The 16,218-nt window shown below is 43.8% G+C and overlaps 1 protein-coding gene across 1 annotated transcript in view; it reads left to right on the forward strand.

The window, feature by feature from the left end:
* Positions 1–14,005, forward strand: part of TMC5 (transmembrane channel like 5) — a 43,091-nt gene extending 29,086 nt beyond the window's left edge. The window contains exons 13-19 of the mRNA XM_036827512.1: positions 659–754; positions 4,307–4,382; positions 4,562–4,695; positions 7,320–7,493; positions 9,229–9,307; positions 10,399–10,503; positions 11,685–14,005. Coding sequence (XP_036683407.1) covers positions 659–754; positions 4,307–4,382; positions 4,562–4,695; positions 7,320–7,493; positions 9,229–9,307; positions 10,399–10,503; positions 11,685–12,023 — 1,003 coding nt within the window. The 3' untranslated portion in view covers positions 12,024–14,005. The remainder of the gene's footprint in view (positions 1–658; positions 755–4,306; positions 4,383–4,561; positions 4,696–7,319; positions 7,494–9,228; positions 9,308–10,398; positions 10,504–11,684) is intronic.
* The last annotated feature ends 2,213 nt before the right edge of the window (positions 14,006–16,218 follow it).

Here is a 16,218-nt window from a genome sequence, read left to right on the forward strand (position 1 = left end):
TTTAGTTCAGCCTCTGTCCAGGGTCTGGACATAAAGGTGAGAAGTTTTTTGTTGTTGTTGTTGTTTTGTTTATTTTTTACAACAGTTTTTTACTGGCAGTTCCTCCGTAAGAAAAAAATCAAAGTGGTCTCAAGTTTCTTCAGAATAAATGGGGACGTAGGGTTCCTCCTTGTGGATTTAGAAAACAGGGAAACACCATTAACTCAATAGCAGTAACTGAAAGCTGAAAAATTTTCAGTTTATTTGGGTTGAGAATGCCGAGTTTGGCCCCTGAAAAAAAAGGTTTAACAAGCAAAAGGTGGTATAAACAAGATAATAGTTGGGATAATTTAAATAATTATCTCATTTAAATAATACCTATTTTAAATTCATAATTAATTATCTGTTTAAATAGTAGTTGGGATAATTTACATAATGTTCTCTAGAATTTTTCGGAACCACTTGAGCAGTACCTCCATTCGAATGCATTGTGTTAATTCCATTTTCCCTCAATTATTTCTTCAAAGCCATGCTCATACTTGGGATTTTCAGAAATTTGCAAGGGAACTTATGACTTTATTCCAAACTGGTGAGGATTTGTCCTCCTGTGTCGATTGTGAGGAATCTTTTGAAGGAGGGAGTTGATGGTTTGGGTACTAAACTCATTACATTTTCACAGAATCATTGGGATGCGGCTTATCCCAAGTCTTGGCTTACAGGAGTTTGACATTGCCAGGAATGTCCTAGAACTGATCTACTCACAAACTCTGGTGTGGTAAGTTTTGACAATCTTTGGCTTGCCCAGTGGCTCCCGCCTGACTGTGGACTTGGAGTTCTGGTGGCAACGCCCAGAATCTGTTGTTTTTCAAAGCTGCACAGGTGATACCAAATCCAGCCAGTCTGAGAACCATGAATTCATGTCCCAGACTGTTCTTTTCCTTTATGAGGACTTCAGCCAAGAATCAACATAGAGCAGGTATTCCTAACCTGGAGGGCCCCGTGCCGTATCCAGCCTGCAAGTGTGTTTTGCTTGTCCGATGCAGTGCTTTCTCTAAAAAATTTGAATTAACCACCAGTATTTAAGAATCAGGAGATTTCACATAAAATTTAACATTTCTGGCTTCTCGCCAAAAAAGGAAAGATCTAGGTCATCTCCCATTATGGTAACAATTGTCTGGGCCTTGAACTGGTGTGAGTGGTTCCAGTTTGCTGCAGACCCCACCTTGAACTATTGTCTCCCCAGTATTGATTTGCCATTTCTTGTTGCCCTTATGCTGTCAGTTTTCTTATGGCAGAAAACTTTACTTTGTATTGATATCTCAACAGAACTGGGAAAATAAAGGCAGAGAAGGTTGCCTTACACTTGATCTGCTTCACTCCCTGGTGGTGGGGCTCTGGTGGGACCTCTGTAGCCTTTGGGGTTTGCCACCTCAATTTTGGCAATAGTGCATGCGTACACGTGCATGTGTGTGTGTGCGTGTGTGTGTGAGCATACATGTGTGTTTTGAGGATAGCCAGCTAGTTGCATCAAATTTTTGACAAGCTCACCTAGAAACTCAAACCAATAGCCAGTGACTATTTTTATTTATTTATTTTAACATGATGTAGCTAATGCCAGAATTCTGCATGGCATATTACATGGCCAGGTTCCATCTTTTGGGGGGTTGCTAATCTGAAAGTAGGGGATTTGGAGTTGGATAAACTTGGATTCTGGGGCTGGCTCTTCTACTCACTGAGGTCACTGAGCTTCTCTGAGCCTCAGTCTCCTCAACTGTCAAATGCACATAATAATAGCTGCTTTTGAATCGTGTTGAGGATTAAATCAGATGATACAAGAAAACTGCTTTGCAATCTCCAATATGCCATACAACTGTAAAGTGCTTTATTTTCCAACTCTTTAAAGTTGCCCCGGGTGATTTGGCTATCTGCAAATAACTCACTAACGTCAGTGAATTTATTTTTGGAGGTGGTGAGGACTTTTTCTTTGTGTAGTTTAGGTGATGCGTTTGCACACTGCCAGGTCACCCACTGGCAACTGGGCAGTTTACAAAGGCCTTTTACTCACATTATCTCAATGAACAGGATGCCGTTGGGCAAATAACTTAAACTCTCTCTAAACCTTAGTTTTCTGATCTGTAAATGGGGGCGATGCTTGTACCTACTTCATGGGGTTGTGGTAAGGATTAAATGAGAAAATGTACGCATTGAGTGCTTAGCGAGTAACTGATTCAGAAATGTTTATAAGTAGGGATATTATATGGCTGTTGTTATCCTTAAGGGCTCTGTTTTAAAAATTGTAGTAAAAAACACATAACACAAAATTTACCATCTTAACCATTGGTAAGTGTACAGTTCAGTAGTGTTGAGTACATTCACATTGTTGTGTAACCAATCTCCAGAACTTTTTCACCTTGCAAAATTGAAACTCTGTACCCATTAAACAACAACTCCCCATTCCCTCTCCCCTCCAGCCCCTGGCAACCAGCATTCTACTTTCTGTTTCTTTGAGTTTGACTAGTCTAGATACTTCATATAAGTGGACTCACATAGAATTTATCTTTTTGTGACTCATTTATTTCACTTAGCATAATGTCCTCCAGATTCATCCATACAGCATGTGTTAGTTAGAATTTCCTTCCTTTTTAAGGTTGAATAATATTCCATTGCGTGTATGTACCACATTTTGTTAATCCATTCATCTGCCAGTGGACACCAGGGTTACTTATGCTTTTTAGCTATTGTGAATAATTCTACTATGAATATGGGTGTACAAATATATCTTTGAGACCCTGTTTTCAATTCTTTTTTGATATATACACAGCAGTGGAATCGCTGGATCGTATGGTACTTATGAGCACTCAACTTTTTTGTTGTTTAATAAGTAATGTGGGTAAGTCATCTGATTCAGTATCCAGGTTTTTGAATCCTAGAGCCTGAGCACTCATACTATTGACCATTTGACAGAGATTCCCAAGGGAAGTGTTAGCTTCGAGGCGGGGAAGCTTACAATGAGATGCTCATTATTACTTCTGGGCCTTTAAGGTTTTTGTTAATAAATCATAAATAAGCACAATCGGAAACACACATATCTTTTCCTTTCTCCGTGGCAATTATAGATTTAATCTCTGTGGGTTTTAGGAGAATATTGCCTTTGATGATGAGCTTTAAAAGAAGATAATAGAATGACAGAGTTTGAGTGTACGTTAGAGATGATGGTAGAAAATGAGGTGAGGAAAATGTTTCCCAAACTTTAGTCTTTTGTACACCAGCCTGCCTATTTTTGGGGTATATCTATCTATCACCTGTACTGTTTTTGACTTAATATTATCTTTTAAATTGTTTGCCTTTTTAAAATTTAAATATATTTTTAATGAGTCTTTATCATCATCAATGGAAAATCATATCATTTGACAGAAATTGCAAGTAATTTGAAAAATAAAATCAATCCCATCACAAAAAGTCATTAAATTCTAGCTAGATGCTGCTGTCTGTCAAGGCTCTCAGTCTAAAGACTGCTTCTTTTTTAAAAAAAAATGGAGGTTGGCAAGCGTTAGGACTTAAAGACATTCTAGCACCAAACTGAGATTTTTTTTTTCTTTGGCCTCAGAAGCACTGGGGAGAGCTGAGTAACTCGATGCAGTTTAATGCCTGTCATTTGTAACTCGATGCAGTTTAATGCCTGTCCCTGCAGGACCTCAGGCCTTCTTGAATGCCAAAGGCGGAGGAGGAGTTCATATCCCACATTTGGGACACCTGGGTTAGGGCTGGCTGAAGGCCATCTGGTGGTTTAATTAATGGCTGTGTGGGTAGCGTTCTCTGCAAAATCTCTTTTCCAGAGCTGTGGATACCGGGTATGGTGGGATTTGCCTGGTCTGCTGTGTTGGAATCAGTCTCCCTCTGTATGAGTTTTCTAGGGTGGCTATAACAAAGTGTCACAAACCGGAGGGCTTAAACCACACAAATTTATTTTCTCACAATTCTGGAGGCTCGAAATCCAAGATCAAGGTGTTGGCAGGGTTGGTTTCTCCTGAGACCTCTGTCCTTGGCCTGTAGATGGTGCCTTCTCCCTGTGCCCTCACGTGGTCTTCTTCCCTCTGTATGAGTCTGTTAGGGCCCACATGAGGTTACTGGCCTCATTTTACCTTAATTATCTCTTTAAAGGCCTTACCTCCAAATACAGTAGCATTCTGAGGTACTGGGGGTTAGGACTTCAACATATGAGTTTTGGAGGGACAGAATTCAACCCATAACACCCTCTTTCCCTGCCCTCCACACGGATTCCCTGTGTCTCCCCTGACCTCTGACACTCATCCCCTTTCTCTCACAGGACTGGAATCTTCTTCTGCCCTCTGCTGCCCTTAATCCAAATGATTACTCTCTTCATCATGTTTTACGTCAAAAATGTGAGTCAGTCTGAAGGTGGAACCAATCGGCTTTGCTCAGTCCCACGTGACCCAGTGGTGGCTGGAAGCGGGTGGGGTGGGGGGGCTGGGAAAGGTGTCAGGGGGCTGGTGTCTGGCTGGGGTCCCTCTGGCCTGCTTCTCCGGCTACAGAAGGGAGGTGACTGCTTCTCTTTCTTCAGATCAGCCTGATGATGAATTTCCAGCCTCTGAGCAAAGCCTGGCAGGCCTCACAGATGATGACTTTCTTCATCTTTTTGCTCTTTTTCCCGTCCTTCACCGGGGCCCTGTGCACCCTGGCCATCACCATCTGGAGGTAGGAGATGGCAGCCTTGCGGGTGGGTGCGTGCTTTAAAATGTAGGTTTTATCATTCTTCAGGTATGGTGAGGGCCAACAGATCGGGAGACGACTGCCACTGAAAAAGTAACTTGCTGTACTCACAGACCCCAAAGGGAGGGGGCACATCACACCATGGGGGGCCGCATGGGGAGGCACCAGGGTCCGTCAGAGGCAGAGGGAGAGAGCGGTCAACGTGGTCAAAAGTCTTTATTGTGGTTTCCGTGCAGAGGAAAGGGAAAGGCAGGGTTAGCAGGCTTAGGAGGGGTGAGTTTGAATAATCTCAGCAGGCTCTGGGGTATAGGGACCCTCTGGAGTTGGCTGGTATGTGGCCCTGGGGTGACAGGGGCAGAGGAACAGGGCCCAGAGTGTGAGCGCTTGAGAGGGGGGATGGAGGTGGGATGGGGGCTCAGGTTTGCATATGAAAGGCATGCTTTGTAGGCTAGCCCTGGGAAAGGCAGTCTCTCCAGGATCAGTAAGGCCCTAGATGTCACAGGTCAGAATAAAAAGACATGCTTAATTCAGTGTTTAACCCAAGTTGCCTTGGTAACCAACAGATGCTACAACCAAGGGAGGCAATATATCCAAGTTGGGTCACCACCCGCCAGGTGCCCAGTCTTGACGGCACAGCTTCCTTACTTCCTCCAAGTTCTGCAGCTTCCCAGCTGGGGAGAAGGCAGCTCTCCACATGCAGAACAGAACTTCCTCTAATGAACTGAAAGGCCCTGTCTGGTCAGGCTCCCTCTTACCTCTCCAACCTCACCCACCATGGCGCCATCCTACTCCAGCCTCAAGGCTCTCAGTCTGCTGCTGGGACCCTGAGAGCCTCTCCTCACATGGGATGGGGTTACCTCTTTGAAGTGCTCTCCTCAGTCCCTTTGCTTGGCGGCCTTCCTTCCACCCTCATCTCAAAAGTCCTCTTGAAGACCTGACTTTCACCACCAACCTCTTCTTCTGTCAGCACCGCTCTCCTCTCTCTCTCTCAGGGTGGGGGTGGTTTCCTTTGTCCGTTCCCTAGTTCATGTCAGAAATGCCTTTGAATCTTTGTTTAATTGCATACTCATTGCTTGACCATCTTTCCCACCAGAACCTGGGAGGGCAGGTATCATGTCTGTCTTGTTTACTGTGGACTCTTCAGGGCTTAGTGTCTAGCACAGAGCCTGGTACTGATCTCGAGGAGACAGCAGTGAGCGTTGGCTTGAAGCAGGATCTTAGTTCCCTGCCCAGGACTCGAACCTGGGTAGCCTGGCTGAAAACCAGGAATCCTAGCTGCTAGACCAGCGAGGGCTAGAGGCTAGAAGCAAAGTTCCCCTGGCTCTTGCCCCGTTTGAAAGCAAGAATATTTCAAGGAGGCAAAAACTGTAAAAACAGGTACAAAGTTTATTATTAGAGACACAGCACAGCAAGTGGGCGAGCACACAGGGAAACGGTTTTTTTAATTTAAGACAAAAGCAAGGCAGAGATACACACGTGGAGAGAAAAGGGTGTGGGTGTCCTCCCTAATGAGGAGGAGCGTGGTCAAGAGTGGTTAAATCATTGACATAGGGCAGTTCTTCCAGGTCTTTGTTTACCTTTGGCCAATTACCTGGTTTCTTTTTCCACACCTGACCTGCCCTAGGGCCCTCCCCAACATGCGTGCACAACTTTTAGCCAAGATGGATTCCAGCGCAGAGGACTGTGGGAGGCTTGGCATCACCTATTATGGGGTGGCGCCCCCTCCTTTTTAACCCCAAGGAGCCTTTCTGCGCATATGTAGTCAGGGAGGTCTCCTTGACCTCAAGAATGAGAAATATGTGTTCTCTTTATCTTTTATCTGGGCAGGACTGAGCCCCTCTCTGTCCCTGCCATTACTGTTAAAGTGTCCACTGGAGACAAAGTCCCGCTATTTACCCTGTTCCTGTTGTTCTCTCTATCTGGAAGTATAGAAAGGAAACTGGCTGTAAATGTCTAACCTGGAGCCCATCTATCTCCTGCCTCAGTACAAGGGCAGTAAACCTTTGTAGAATGAATGAGCAACCGAACACACAGCAAGGGAGTTGATTTTTAGGATGCTCGTGGAACTGGAGCCATGAGGATCTCAGCGGCTTCAGGGCAGGCGTCTCTGTTCTGTGATGTCCTTGACTCTCTCGCCGTGCTTACTGTCTTTTCTCTCTTCCTAACCAGTTCCTTTTTGCCTTCTAGTTTCTGCTTGTTCACAACAACTGACTTCATGTGGCCGTTATTACCGCAACTCCAGCTTCCCTAGATTACAGCCTCCCACCTTTGTATTTCTTAGTTCAAGTTCCTAAGGAAGAGAGTCTGATCGTCCCAGTTCATTTCTTTGTGCCAGGATACCACTGAGGTCTCTGCCTGGTCTTTGGATTGGTTACGGTTGGATCAGGTGATACCCCTGTCCAAGAGCTGGTCCTTGGAATGCAGGTCATGAAAACAAAACACACCAGCTGGGGCTATGAGCGAGAGGGTTTCCTTTGCAGGGGGATGTGGGTGGAGCAGGTAAGAAGTGCTGGTTCCGTGTTCAGAGCCCAGAAACGACTGGGCTATTCTGGAATAAACTATACCTGAGTCTGGCACTAGAGATGCTTCTCTGTCCCTTGTTTTATCAGATTGAAACCTTCAGCTGACTGTGGCCCGTTTCGAGGTCTGTGCTTCTTCATTGAGTCCATCTACAAATGGATTGACACCCTGAGTGAAAAGCCCAGCTACCTGTGGGTTGTTTGGATCTACCAGAACCTCGTCGGAAGCGTGCACTTCTTCTTCATCCTCACCCTCATTGTGCTGTAATTGGGGCCCCTCGGAAAACTAGGGGAGGGGAAATACCTCATCAACACGTCATGTGGTCAGCCGAGGGGTGTTTGGTGGGAAGGCAAAGGCTACAGTGGGGCTCAGTGTTCTGGGTCATCCCGACTCTGCCCTTGAATTTTTCTAAAAGTTATTTAATATCTTCTTATCCTTTTTGGGGGGTCTGTTTTACGAAGAAAGCAATACCTGCTCTGCTCCCTCTTAAGAAATAACACGAAAACAAAAAGAAAAAACTGGATATGAGAATGCTTAGGAAAATTATTGTGTGATTCTTTCTGAGGCTGTGATTATGTTAAAGTCGGTTGGGTGCTATTGATATGTAGGTTAGTGTACTTTCATTTTTAAATTAAAAAAAGATTTCTGACTTCTTGTGAAAAAGTGGAAGATCTGCCAAGACTGGGCCCATTTTCCTGCATGAACAGTTGGTCGGCTGATGGCTGCCCCTCTTTAGAAGCCCAGTCCTGATGGCATTTGAGATTGCAGCTCCTCTGGTAGAGAGACACAACTCAACAGCACAGACTAGTGGAACCAGTTGATTGTCGAGTGACCCCTCAATTTTACAGATGGAAGTGATAAGACTTACAGAGAAGGGCTGACTTGCAGAGATAGTTTCCAGGTTGCAGAGCCTGTTACTTGCAGAGGGGGCTAGAACCTAGGTCTCCCGGCTCTTGGTCATGCCCTCCCTCCCAACTCTGGGTTGCCATTGGCCCCCTTAATTAAAATGGGAGTTTTCTACTGCCTTGCTCCTCCAAACTTCTAATTCACTGGGGCACTTGTTAGAAATGCAGACTCTCTGGCCCTACCCCAGACCTCCAGCATCAGCATCTGCATTTTAACAAAATCCCAGGAAGTCTGTATCGCAATGAAGTTTGAACAGCACTGTCCAGATTCACAAACTCTGGCTGCACATTAGAATCATGTGCATTTAAAAAATACTGTTAGGGAGTTCCCTGGTGGCCTAGTGGTTTGGATTCTGGGCTTTAACTGCTGTGGCCTGGGTTCAATCCCTGGTCAGGGAACTGAGATCCCGCCAGCTGTGTGGCATGGCAAAATAAAATAAAATGAAATGAAATAAAATAAAATAAAAAACTGTTAAATGTTTTCACCACAAAAAAATAATAATTATGTGACATGATAGGGGTGTTAGCTGACACTATGGTGGTAATCATATTGCAATATATAAATGTGTCAAATCAACACAGTTGTACACCTTAAACTTATGCAAAGTTATACGTCAATTATATCTCAATAAAAAATAAAAATAAAGCTAGATTGGGGTAAAGTTTGCACAACTGTATAAATTGACTAAAACTCAGTGAACTACACTTAAACTGAGTACCTTTTATAACGTGTAAACTATGCCTCAGTAAAGCTATAAAAAGAAGAAGAAATACTGATGTCTGGCCTTGTGCTCAAAAAACCTCAAATAAAAAAAAAAAAAAAAAAAAAAAAAAACCTCAAATAATTGATCTGAGGAGGGGCCATGGCATGAATCTTTTCTCCACCTCTCAGGTGATTTACGTGTAGAATGGTGAGAACCATTGCTATAATGTATTTAACCTCTAACTCACCCAGATACAACTTTGCAGAAACACTGGCTGGGCCAAAATCCATTTGCAAGCAAATATAACAGTTCCTCTGTACCAGCTGAGATTCGGAGCCTGTAAAGCATTGGAGAGAGTGTCTGCCATTCTTTCTTTTCTTCTCTTCCAGAATCATCACTTACCTTTACTGGCAGATCACAGAGGGAAGGAAGATTATGATCAGACTGCTCCATGAACAGATCATTAACGTAAGTCCCATTGGATCCCTTTGTTATTCTCCCCTCCTTTTTAACATTTTGTAATGGAAATTTTCAAACATAGTCCAAAATAGAGAATAGTACAATGAACGTTCCCACCACCTAGCCCTGACAACCATTAACCTTTGCATACTCTTATGTCCTCTACACTATCCCTTTGCTGTAAATCTCTGGATTATTTTCAAGCAAAATCCTAGCCTTTATATCATTTTATCTGTAGACTCTTCTATATGCTTGAGAGATACACACTTTTAAAAAACATAACCATGGTACCAATCATCACACATAAAAGAAAATTTAATAATTCCTTACTATAATCTTATAGTCAGTCAATGGTCAAATTTCCCCAATTGTCCCATGAAGTGTCTTTTTACAGCAGGATTACTCAAGTCAAAATCTGAAAAAGTGTCACATGTTGCATTTGGTTGATGTGTCTTTTATGTTTCTTTCAATCTATAGCTGTTCACACTTCCCGCTTCTCTTGCCATTTATTGTTGGAGAAACCAGGTCTTTTGTCTTGTAGTAGTTCCCACATTCTGGATATATCTGATTTGTAACCCTGCAGTGGTGTTTAGCATATTTATTTCTTTTTTTTTTCTTTTTTCTTTTTTTTTTAGCAATTTTAATTTATTTTATTTATTTTTGGCTGCGTTGGGTCTTCATTGCTGCGAGCAGGTTTTTCTCTAGTTGTGGCGAGTGGGGGCTACTCTTCGTTGCGCATGGGCTTCTCATTGCGGTGGCTTCTCTTGCTGGGGAGCAAGGGCTCTAGGCGCCCGGGCTTCAGTGGTTGTGGCTCACGGGCTTAGTTGCTCCACGGCATGTGGAATCTTCCTGGACCAGGGCTCGAACCCGTGTCCCCTGCATAGGCAGGCGGATTCTTAACCACTGCGCCACCAGGGAAGTCCCAAGCACATTTATTTCTTTAACCTCTATTTTAAAATTAAGGAAACTGGACTTCCCTGGTGGCGAAGCCAATGTCCAGGACCCTACCTGCCTAAAAATCAACCTTTCTATCATTTGCTTCCCAACCCCACACCATCATTCATCCTCCATGTTTTTGTTTTTGTTTTCCTTCTTGGCAGGAGGGCAAAGACAAAATGTTCCTGATAGAAAAGTTGATCAAGCTGCAGGATATGGAGAAGAGAGCAAGCCCCACCTTGTTTACGCCAGAAAGGAGAGACGTGGAGGTGAGGCTGGAAGCCACCTTGGGATCCCTGTGACACAGATGTGCCCTCCTGGGAAAAGTGCATCAGGGAACTAGAATCACATCAGGGCACTTCACTTTCTGTGTTTTAACATTTCTGTATTTTTTATTAAAAAAAAAAATACGCATGCACCATGTTCTATGCCTGGCCCCGTTCTAGGTGCTGGGGTTATCATGGTACCACAGTAGGGCTCTGCCCTCGTGGGGCTTGCCTGCATCTTTTCCATAACCCAACCAAACAGAAGTATATCCCACTGAGATGAAAAATGGCTTGAAATCTCACCCCACTAGGTTAATGATTCAGTGTATATTCTTCCAGATCTTTCCCCCAGGCATCTGCAAACAAGCATGCATCTACTAACATTCTTGTTTATTTATTTATTACAAAAAAGGGGTTATATTTTACACATAACTCCCCCTCTCCCCGCTTAATACTATATCTCAGACATTGTTTCAGTCTGTACCTACTTGGACATTTGGGTTGTTTCCAGTTTTGTTTTTTTTTTTTAATACTAAAAACGTTGTGTAATGAAACATTTTTCTATTATAATTGTTTTATGTGAGTGTTTTATCTGCCACAGGCATGCACATGATAATGTTAACAGATATTGCCATATCACGCTCTTAAAAAGATTTTTACCAATTTCATTCATAACAAGAGATGCCTGGAATCCTGCTCTAATACCAAAGCCTGTGCTGGCTTCCTTGGTGTCCTAGAAAATGCGGATAAACAGTAAACCCACGTTAATTCAAATGCTACTAGTTTTAGAAGTTATGATCCTGTCAGAAGAGACTACCATGTCGTTTACTGCCTGTGCAAATCAATACCACCAGCACAATATAGGTAAGGGATCTAGAGGCCCAGCTCTAAATCCTTTGAAGGCAAGGATCATGAGTGTACCTTGGCAGGTCCTAATATATTACCTGGTATATATTGTAAATGCTCAGTAAATATCTGTGAATGATTGATTAAATGAATGGAATCACTGCCCATAAAAAGTGAAACAAAACATGTTTGATATTTCTATGGCTGAATCTTGGTCTTAATCTGTCACCTGTTCATCCTAAAATGGTGAGGGCTCACAAGTCTCACCACTGATGCAGCAGGATCTGAGGTGTACACTCTCTTCCAGTGATGAGATGTCTTGTCTTCTTCTTTTTTAGCAATCTGGTCCTCTGCGTGTCAGAGAACATGCTGCTGCTCGAGGTGAGTACCCGACTGGCACTGAAGAAGGCCTAATCCATCCAGATGACAGGTCCCAAGACAGAGGGTCAGAACTGCTCCTGTATCAGTCACTCCTTCAATTGCAAGAACTGGCCCAAATTGGCTTTAGCCAAAACTCAACAATAATTCTTGCTTTAGGTGTGGCCAGAAGCAGGGGCTCACAGTATGTCACCAGAACCTGGTTTCTTTCTGTTCAGTTCTTTTCCATGTTATCTCCTGATAATTACAAGACAGCTTTCTTAGCTTCTTGTATCTTCTCAGATTCAAGTCTAGTGTGAAAGAGATGCAGATTCTCATTGTGTTTCATTGGATCTGAACCAATTGCTGTGGCCAAGAGACTGTGATGATTTCATTGGCCAGATCTGAGTCTCAGACCTCATCTCTAGATACAGGTGGTACAAACATACAGACCACAGGGACTGAGAGAGTGGAGAAGGGTGGCTTTCCAAAGAAAACCTGTGGCTGATGCCAGGAGGGGAATGAATGTTGGGGAGGAAACAAATAAACCCATTCATCTTTTTGGAATAGCATTCACTGACAGCATCCAATGATGGGAGTTCAAGGGAGAGAATTGAAGAAACTTAAAAGGAGGAGGCAAGGAAGGCCTGAGAAGCTGTGGGATCTTGAGAGCTAATTTGGTCTTTCCCTTGGAGATATGGGGCAGTGTGCCTCTGTGCTAACTTCTCTTCTCCTGTATCAAACCCAGACCTGCGATTTAGGCGATCAGTTCAAGAAGATAATCCAAAGGCCTGATAATTATTGTGGTACCCAGACACCAACCAAATAAGGAAAGAAGATAGATAAAGATGGAGCAGCTTCCTCCATGACACCTGGGCCTTTAGGAGATTCCCAGATGGGAAATTCAAGCCTTTAGCCAGGAGTGGAAACTGACTACAATGTAAATACAGAAGTAAAATTGGGCATTCCCTGCTGTTTTTTTTTACACCTGAATTGCTGATTTTTCCAGACAAAATATTTGAGATTTTCCAGTAAAGACTTCTAATATTTGAACTAGTTCACAAAAACCTGGGAAGAGTTGTAGTTTAAGAGATATGCGTATGAATTATTGATCCTTAGAAATCTCCACTCCCAGAACTCCCAGACCTGGCAAAGGTTTGGAGACGGGTACTAAGACAAGTGGTCCAGCCTGAATAAAAATGTGACCCTCGATCAGGGATGTGAAGCGTCTGAATTGTAGAACCTGCATTTGTTCATGACTTTGAACTAAAAACATCCCCATTTTTCCCAAAGGTGAAAAACAACCAGAGGGCTCGTCTATGACCTTTATTGCACATTGAGTACACGAGTCTTTTGGATTGGACTGGGGTGGGCATGTGTGGACGGGGACACTACCCCTGTGAGGTGTTATGCACAATCATCAGAGTCTTACATTGAACCAAACATGAAATCGGTGGTGATGTGTGGAATATATATATTGAATATGCATGTGTATGTATATGTATGTATATGTGTGTGTGTGTACATATGCACACATACATGTATAAAGCATTTTTTTGCAGATTTCCTAAATGATTCACAAGGCACCTGACTCTGCTTAAAACGGAAGGGTCCAGCAGAAAAGTGCAATTACCAAATTACTCGGGAGGAGAAATCTCCTCTTGAGTAATCACTGTCATGAAATCTAATTGGAACTGAATTTAGAAAACATTTAAGATGAATTTAAAACACAAACATCCAGTCAGTGCTCAGTCATTGGTTCACTTCTTCATTGACTTATTTGCTCACTAATTCATTCATCAGCTGAATTAAGTTCTTTTGGTACCATCTTTGCTAGTGGTTGCTAGAAGTGCTTGTTCGTTCATTCCTTCGTTCAACAAATATGTACCAAGTGGAGGGGAACAAGATGGTGCACAAGTCAAGACACAGCCTCCGCTCTCATGTACTGTCTAGCAGATCACTTTAGGCAGGAACTTAATAATTAAACAACAGTAATTACTTATAGCAGGTGCCATGAAGGAGAAGCCCAAGGGACAATGGGAGACTTAACTTGTCTGTGGGGTCAGTGAAGGCAGTCTGTGCAATTGATATTTGAAGGGATTTTTTCCCCCGTGTGTTATCCTAATGCTATTTGTGCTTCTTTGGCTTCTGCACTGAAATGTGAACTCCCTCTGGAAGCATCATTTTTGCTCACTTCCCATATGCTCAGGGCTTATATCCGGACTGCTTCTCCATTCACCTCTTATCTTTTTTTTTTTTTTAAAATGGGAATTATTTATTTATTTATGGCTGTGTTGGGTCTTCGTTTCTGTGCGAGGGCTTTCTCTAGTTGCGGCGAGCGGGGGCCACTCTTCATCGCGGTGCACGGGCCTCTCACTATCGTGGCCTCTCTTGTTGTGGAGCACAGGCTCCAGACGCGCAGGCTCAGTAATTGTGGCTCACGGGCCTAGTTGCTCCGCGGCATGTGGGACCTTCCCAGACCAGGGCTTGAAGCCGTGTCCTCTGCATTGGCAGGCAGATTCTCAACCACTGCGCCACCAGGGAAGCCCCACCTCTTATCTTTACTTCAGTGTAGCCCCTGCTTCTCCTGGAGGAGCAAACACAGTAGAAAGATCTAGGCTGTAGGTCTCACACACACATTTGGATGTGTGTAACATCCTTACATCCTTGGTCTTGAGATATAGGGGATATATTATTTTGCCAGAGCTGCCATAACCCATAGCACAGACTGGAGGCTTAAACAACAGAAATTCATTTTTTCACAGTTCCAGAGGTGGGAAGTCTAAGATCAAGGTGTCCAGAGTTTTGGTTTCATTCTGAGGCCTCTCTCCTTGGCCTGTAGATGGCCACCTTCTTGCTGTGTCCTCACATGGTCTTTCCTCTGTGTGCACATCCTGGTGTACCTTTGTGTCCAAATTTCCTCATCTTATAGGGACACAAGACAGATTGGATTAGGACCCAACCTAATGGCTTCATTTTAACTAACTCACATCTTTAAAGGACTTATCTCCAAATATGGTTACATTCTGAGGTACTGGAGGTCAGGACTTCACCATATGAATTTTGGGTCAACACAGTTCAGCCCATAACAGGGGAAAGTCACCCCCAGTCCCATCAGGACCTCTCATCAGGCAGCAGGGCTCTCATGGCTCGCTGCACCCAGGATCACACAGGGAGCTGTTCGAACAGCCAGACCCAGGCCCTGCCCACTCTAGACTAACTAAATCAGGCATCCATAGTTTTCCCTTAAAGCTCTCAGATGGCTTCAGTGGGAAGCCAGGGCTGAGAACAACCGAGCTAGAATCTAGAGTAGTGCTTTCTGAACTTGCTTGACCATAAAAGTCACCTGAGGCACTTATTGAACATGCAAATAGTGAGCTAAGAATATTGCATCAAAAATTTCTGGGGACATTGTCCATCCTCCTCTTCCAAAGCTTGTCTCAATTCGCTCAAAATGACAAAAGTAACATGCTTTCCAAGAGTCACCTGAAAGCTGGACAGGTGTTTTAAGTATTTAAAAAGGATAGCCTCTCTTGAATTTCTGCAGGATCTGATTCTTTAAGTGGCCGCAGTGAAGGGCCCAATTCATTTTTTATAGGGCAATGAGATGATTTTGTGTGAAGTTCAATTATAAAAGGATTATAAAAACATCATATGACTGACATGTTTTTATAACCTTTGAATTGGGGACAGGTGGTAAGAATTAAGCTCATTAATAGGAACTGTCTCTCAGTAAGGTAGCACTTTTTAAAAAAAATAAATTTATTTATTTGTTTTTATTTTTGGCGGTGTTGGGTCTTTGTTCTGTGCGCGGGCTTTCTCTAGTTGCAGCAAGTGGTGCACAGGCTTCTCACTGTCGTGGCTTCTCTTGTTGCAGAGCACGGGCTCTAGAGCGCAGGCTCAGTAGTTGTGGCACACGGGCTTAGTTGCTCCGCAGCATGGGGGAATCTTCCCGGGCCAGGGCTTGAACCCGTGTCCCCTGCATTGGCAGGCAGATTCCCACCCACTGCGCCACCAGGGAAGCACAGTAAGGTAGCACTTAATGGTACCTCCCTAAGTTCTCACAGTGGGAACTTTTTCATAGCATTTATGTGTCTGATCGACGGTGAGACAGACCATTGGGAGGAGCTCAGGTGTGGAGCAGAGGGGCCCTCTACTTTGCTCATGACTGCACCTGCCTGATAAAGAGTAAATGCCTTACACTTGCGTGGTGTTCTGATCCGCACAGCGCTTTCTCCACTTCCATCACCTGGGGATCTTGTCATAAAGCAGGTGCTAGGGAATTCCCTGGCAGTACAGTGGTTAGGACTCAGCGCTCTCACTGCTGGGGTCCTGGGTTCTATCCCTGGTGGAGGAACTGAGATCCCACCTGCCGTGCTTTGCGGCAAAAAAAAAAAAAAAAAAGCAGATTCTACTATTCTAATTTGTGAGTTCAGGGATGAGGCCCGAGAGTCTGCATTTCTATCTAGTGCTGTGGGTCTGAGGACCACACCCTGAGTAGAATGGTTTCAGGGC

This window comes from Balaenoptera musculus, chromosome 15, assembly GCF_009873245.2.
Source record: "Balaenoptera musculus isolate JJ_BM4_2016_0621 chromosome 15, mBalMus1.pri.v3, whole genome shotgun sequence".
NCBI lineage: Eukaryota > Metazoa > Chordata > Mammalia > Artiodactyla > Balaenopteridae > Balaenoptera > Balaenoptera musculus.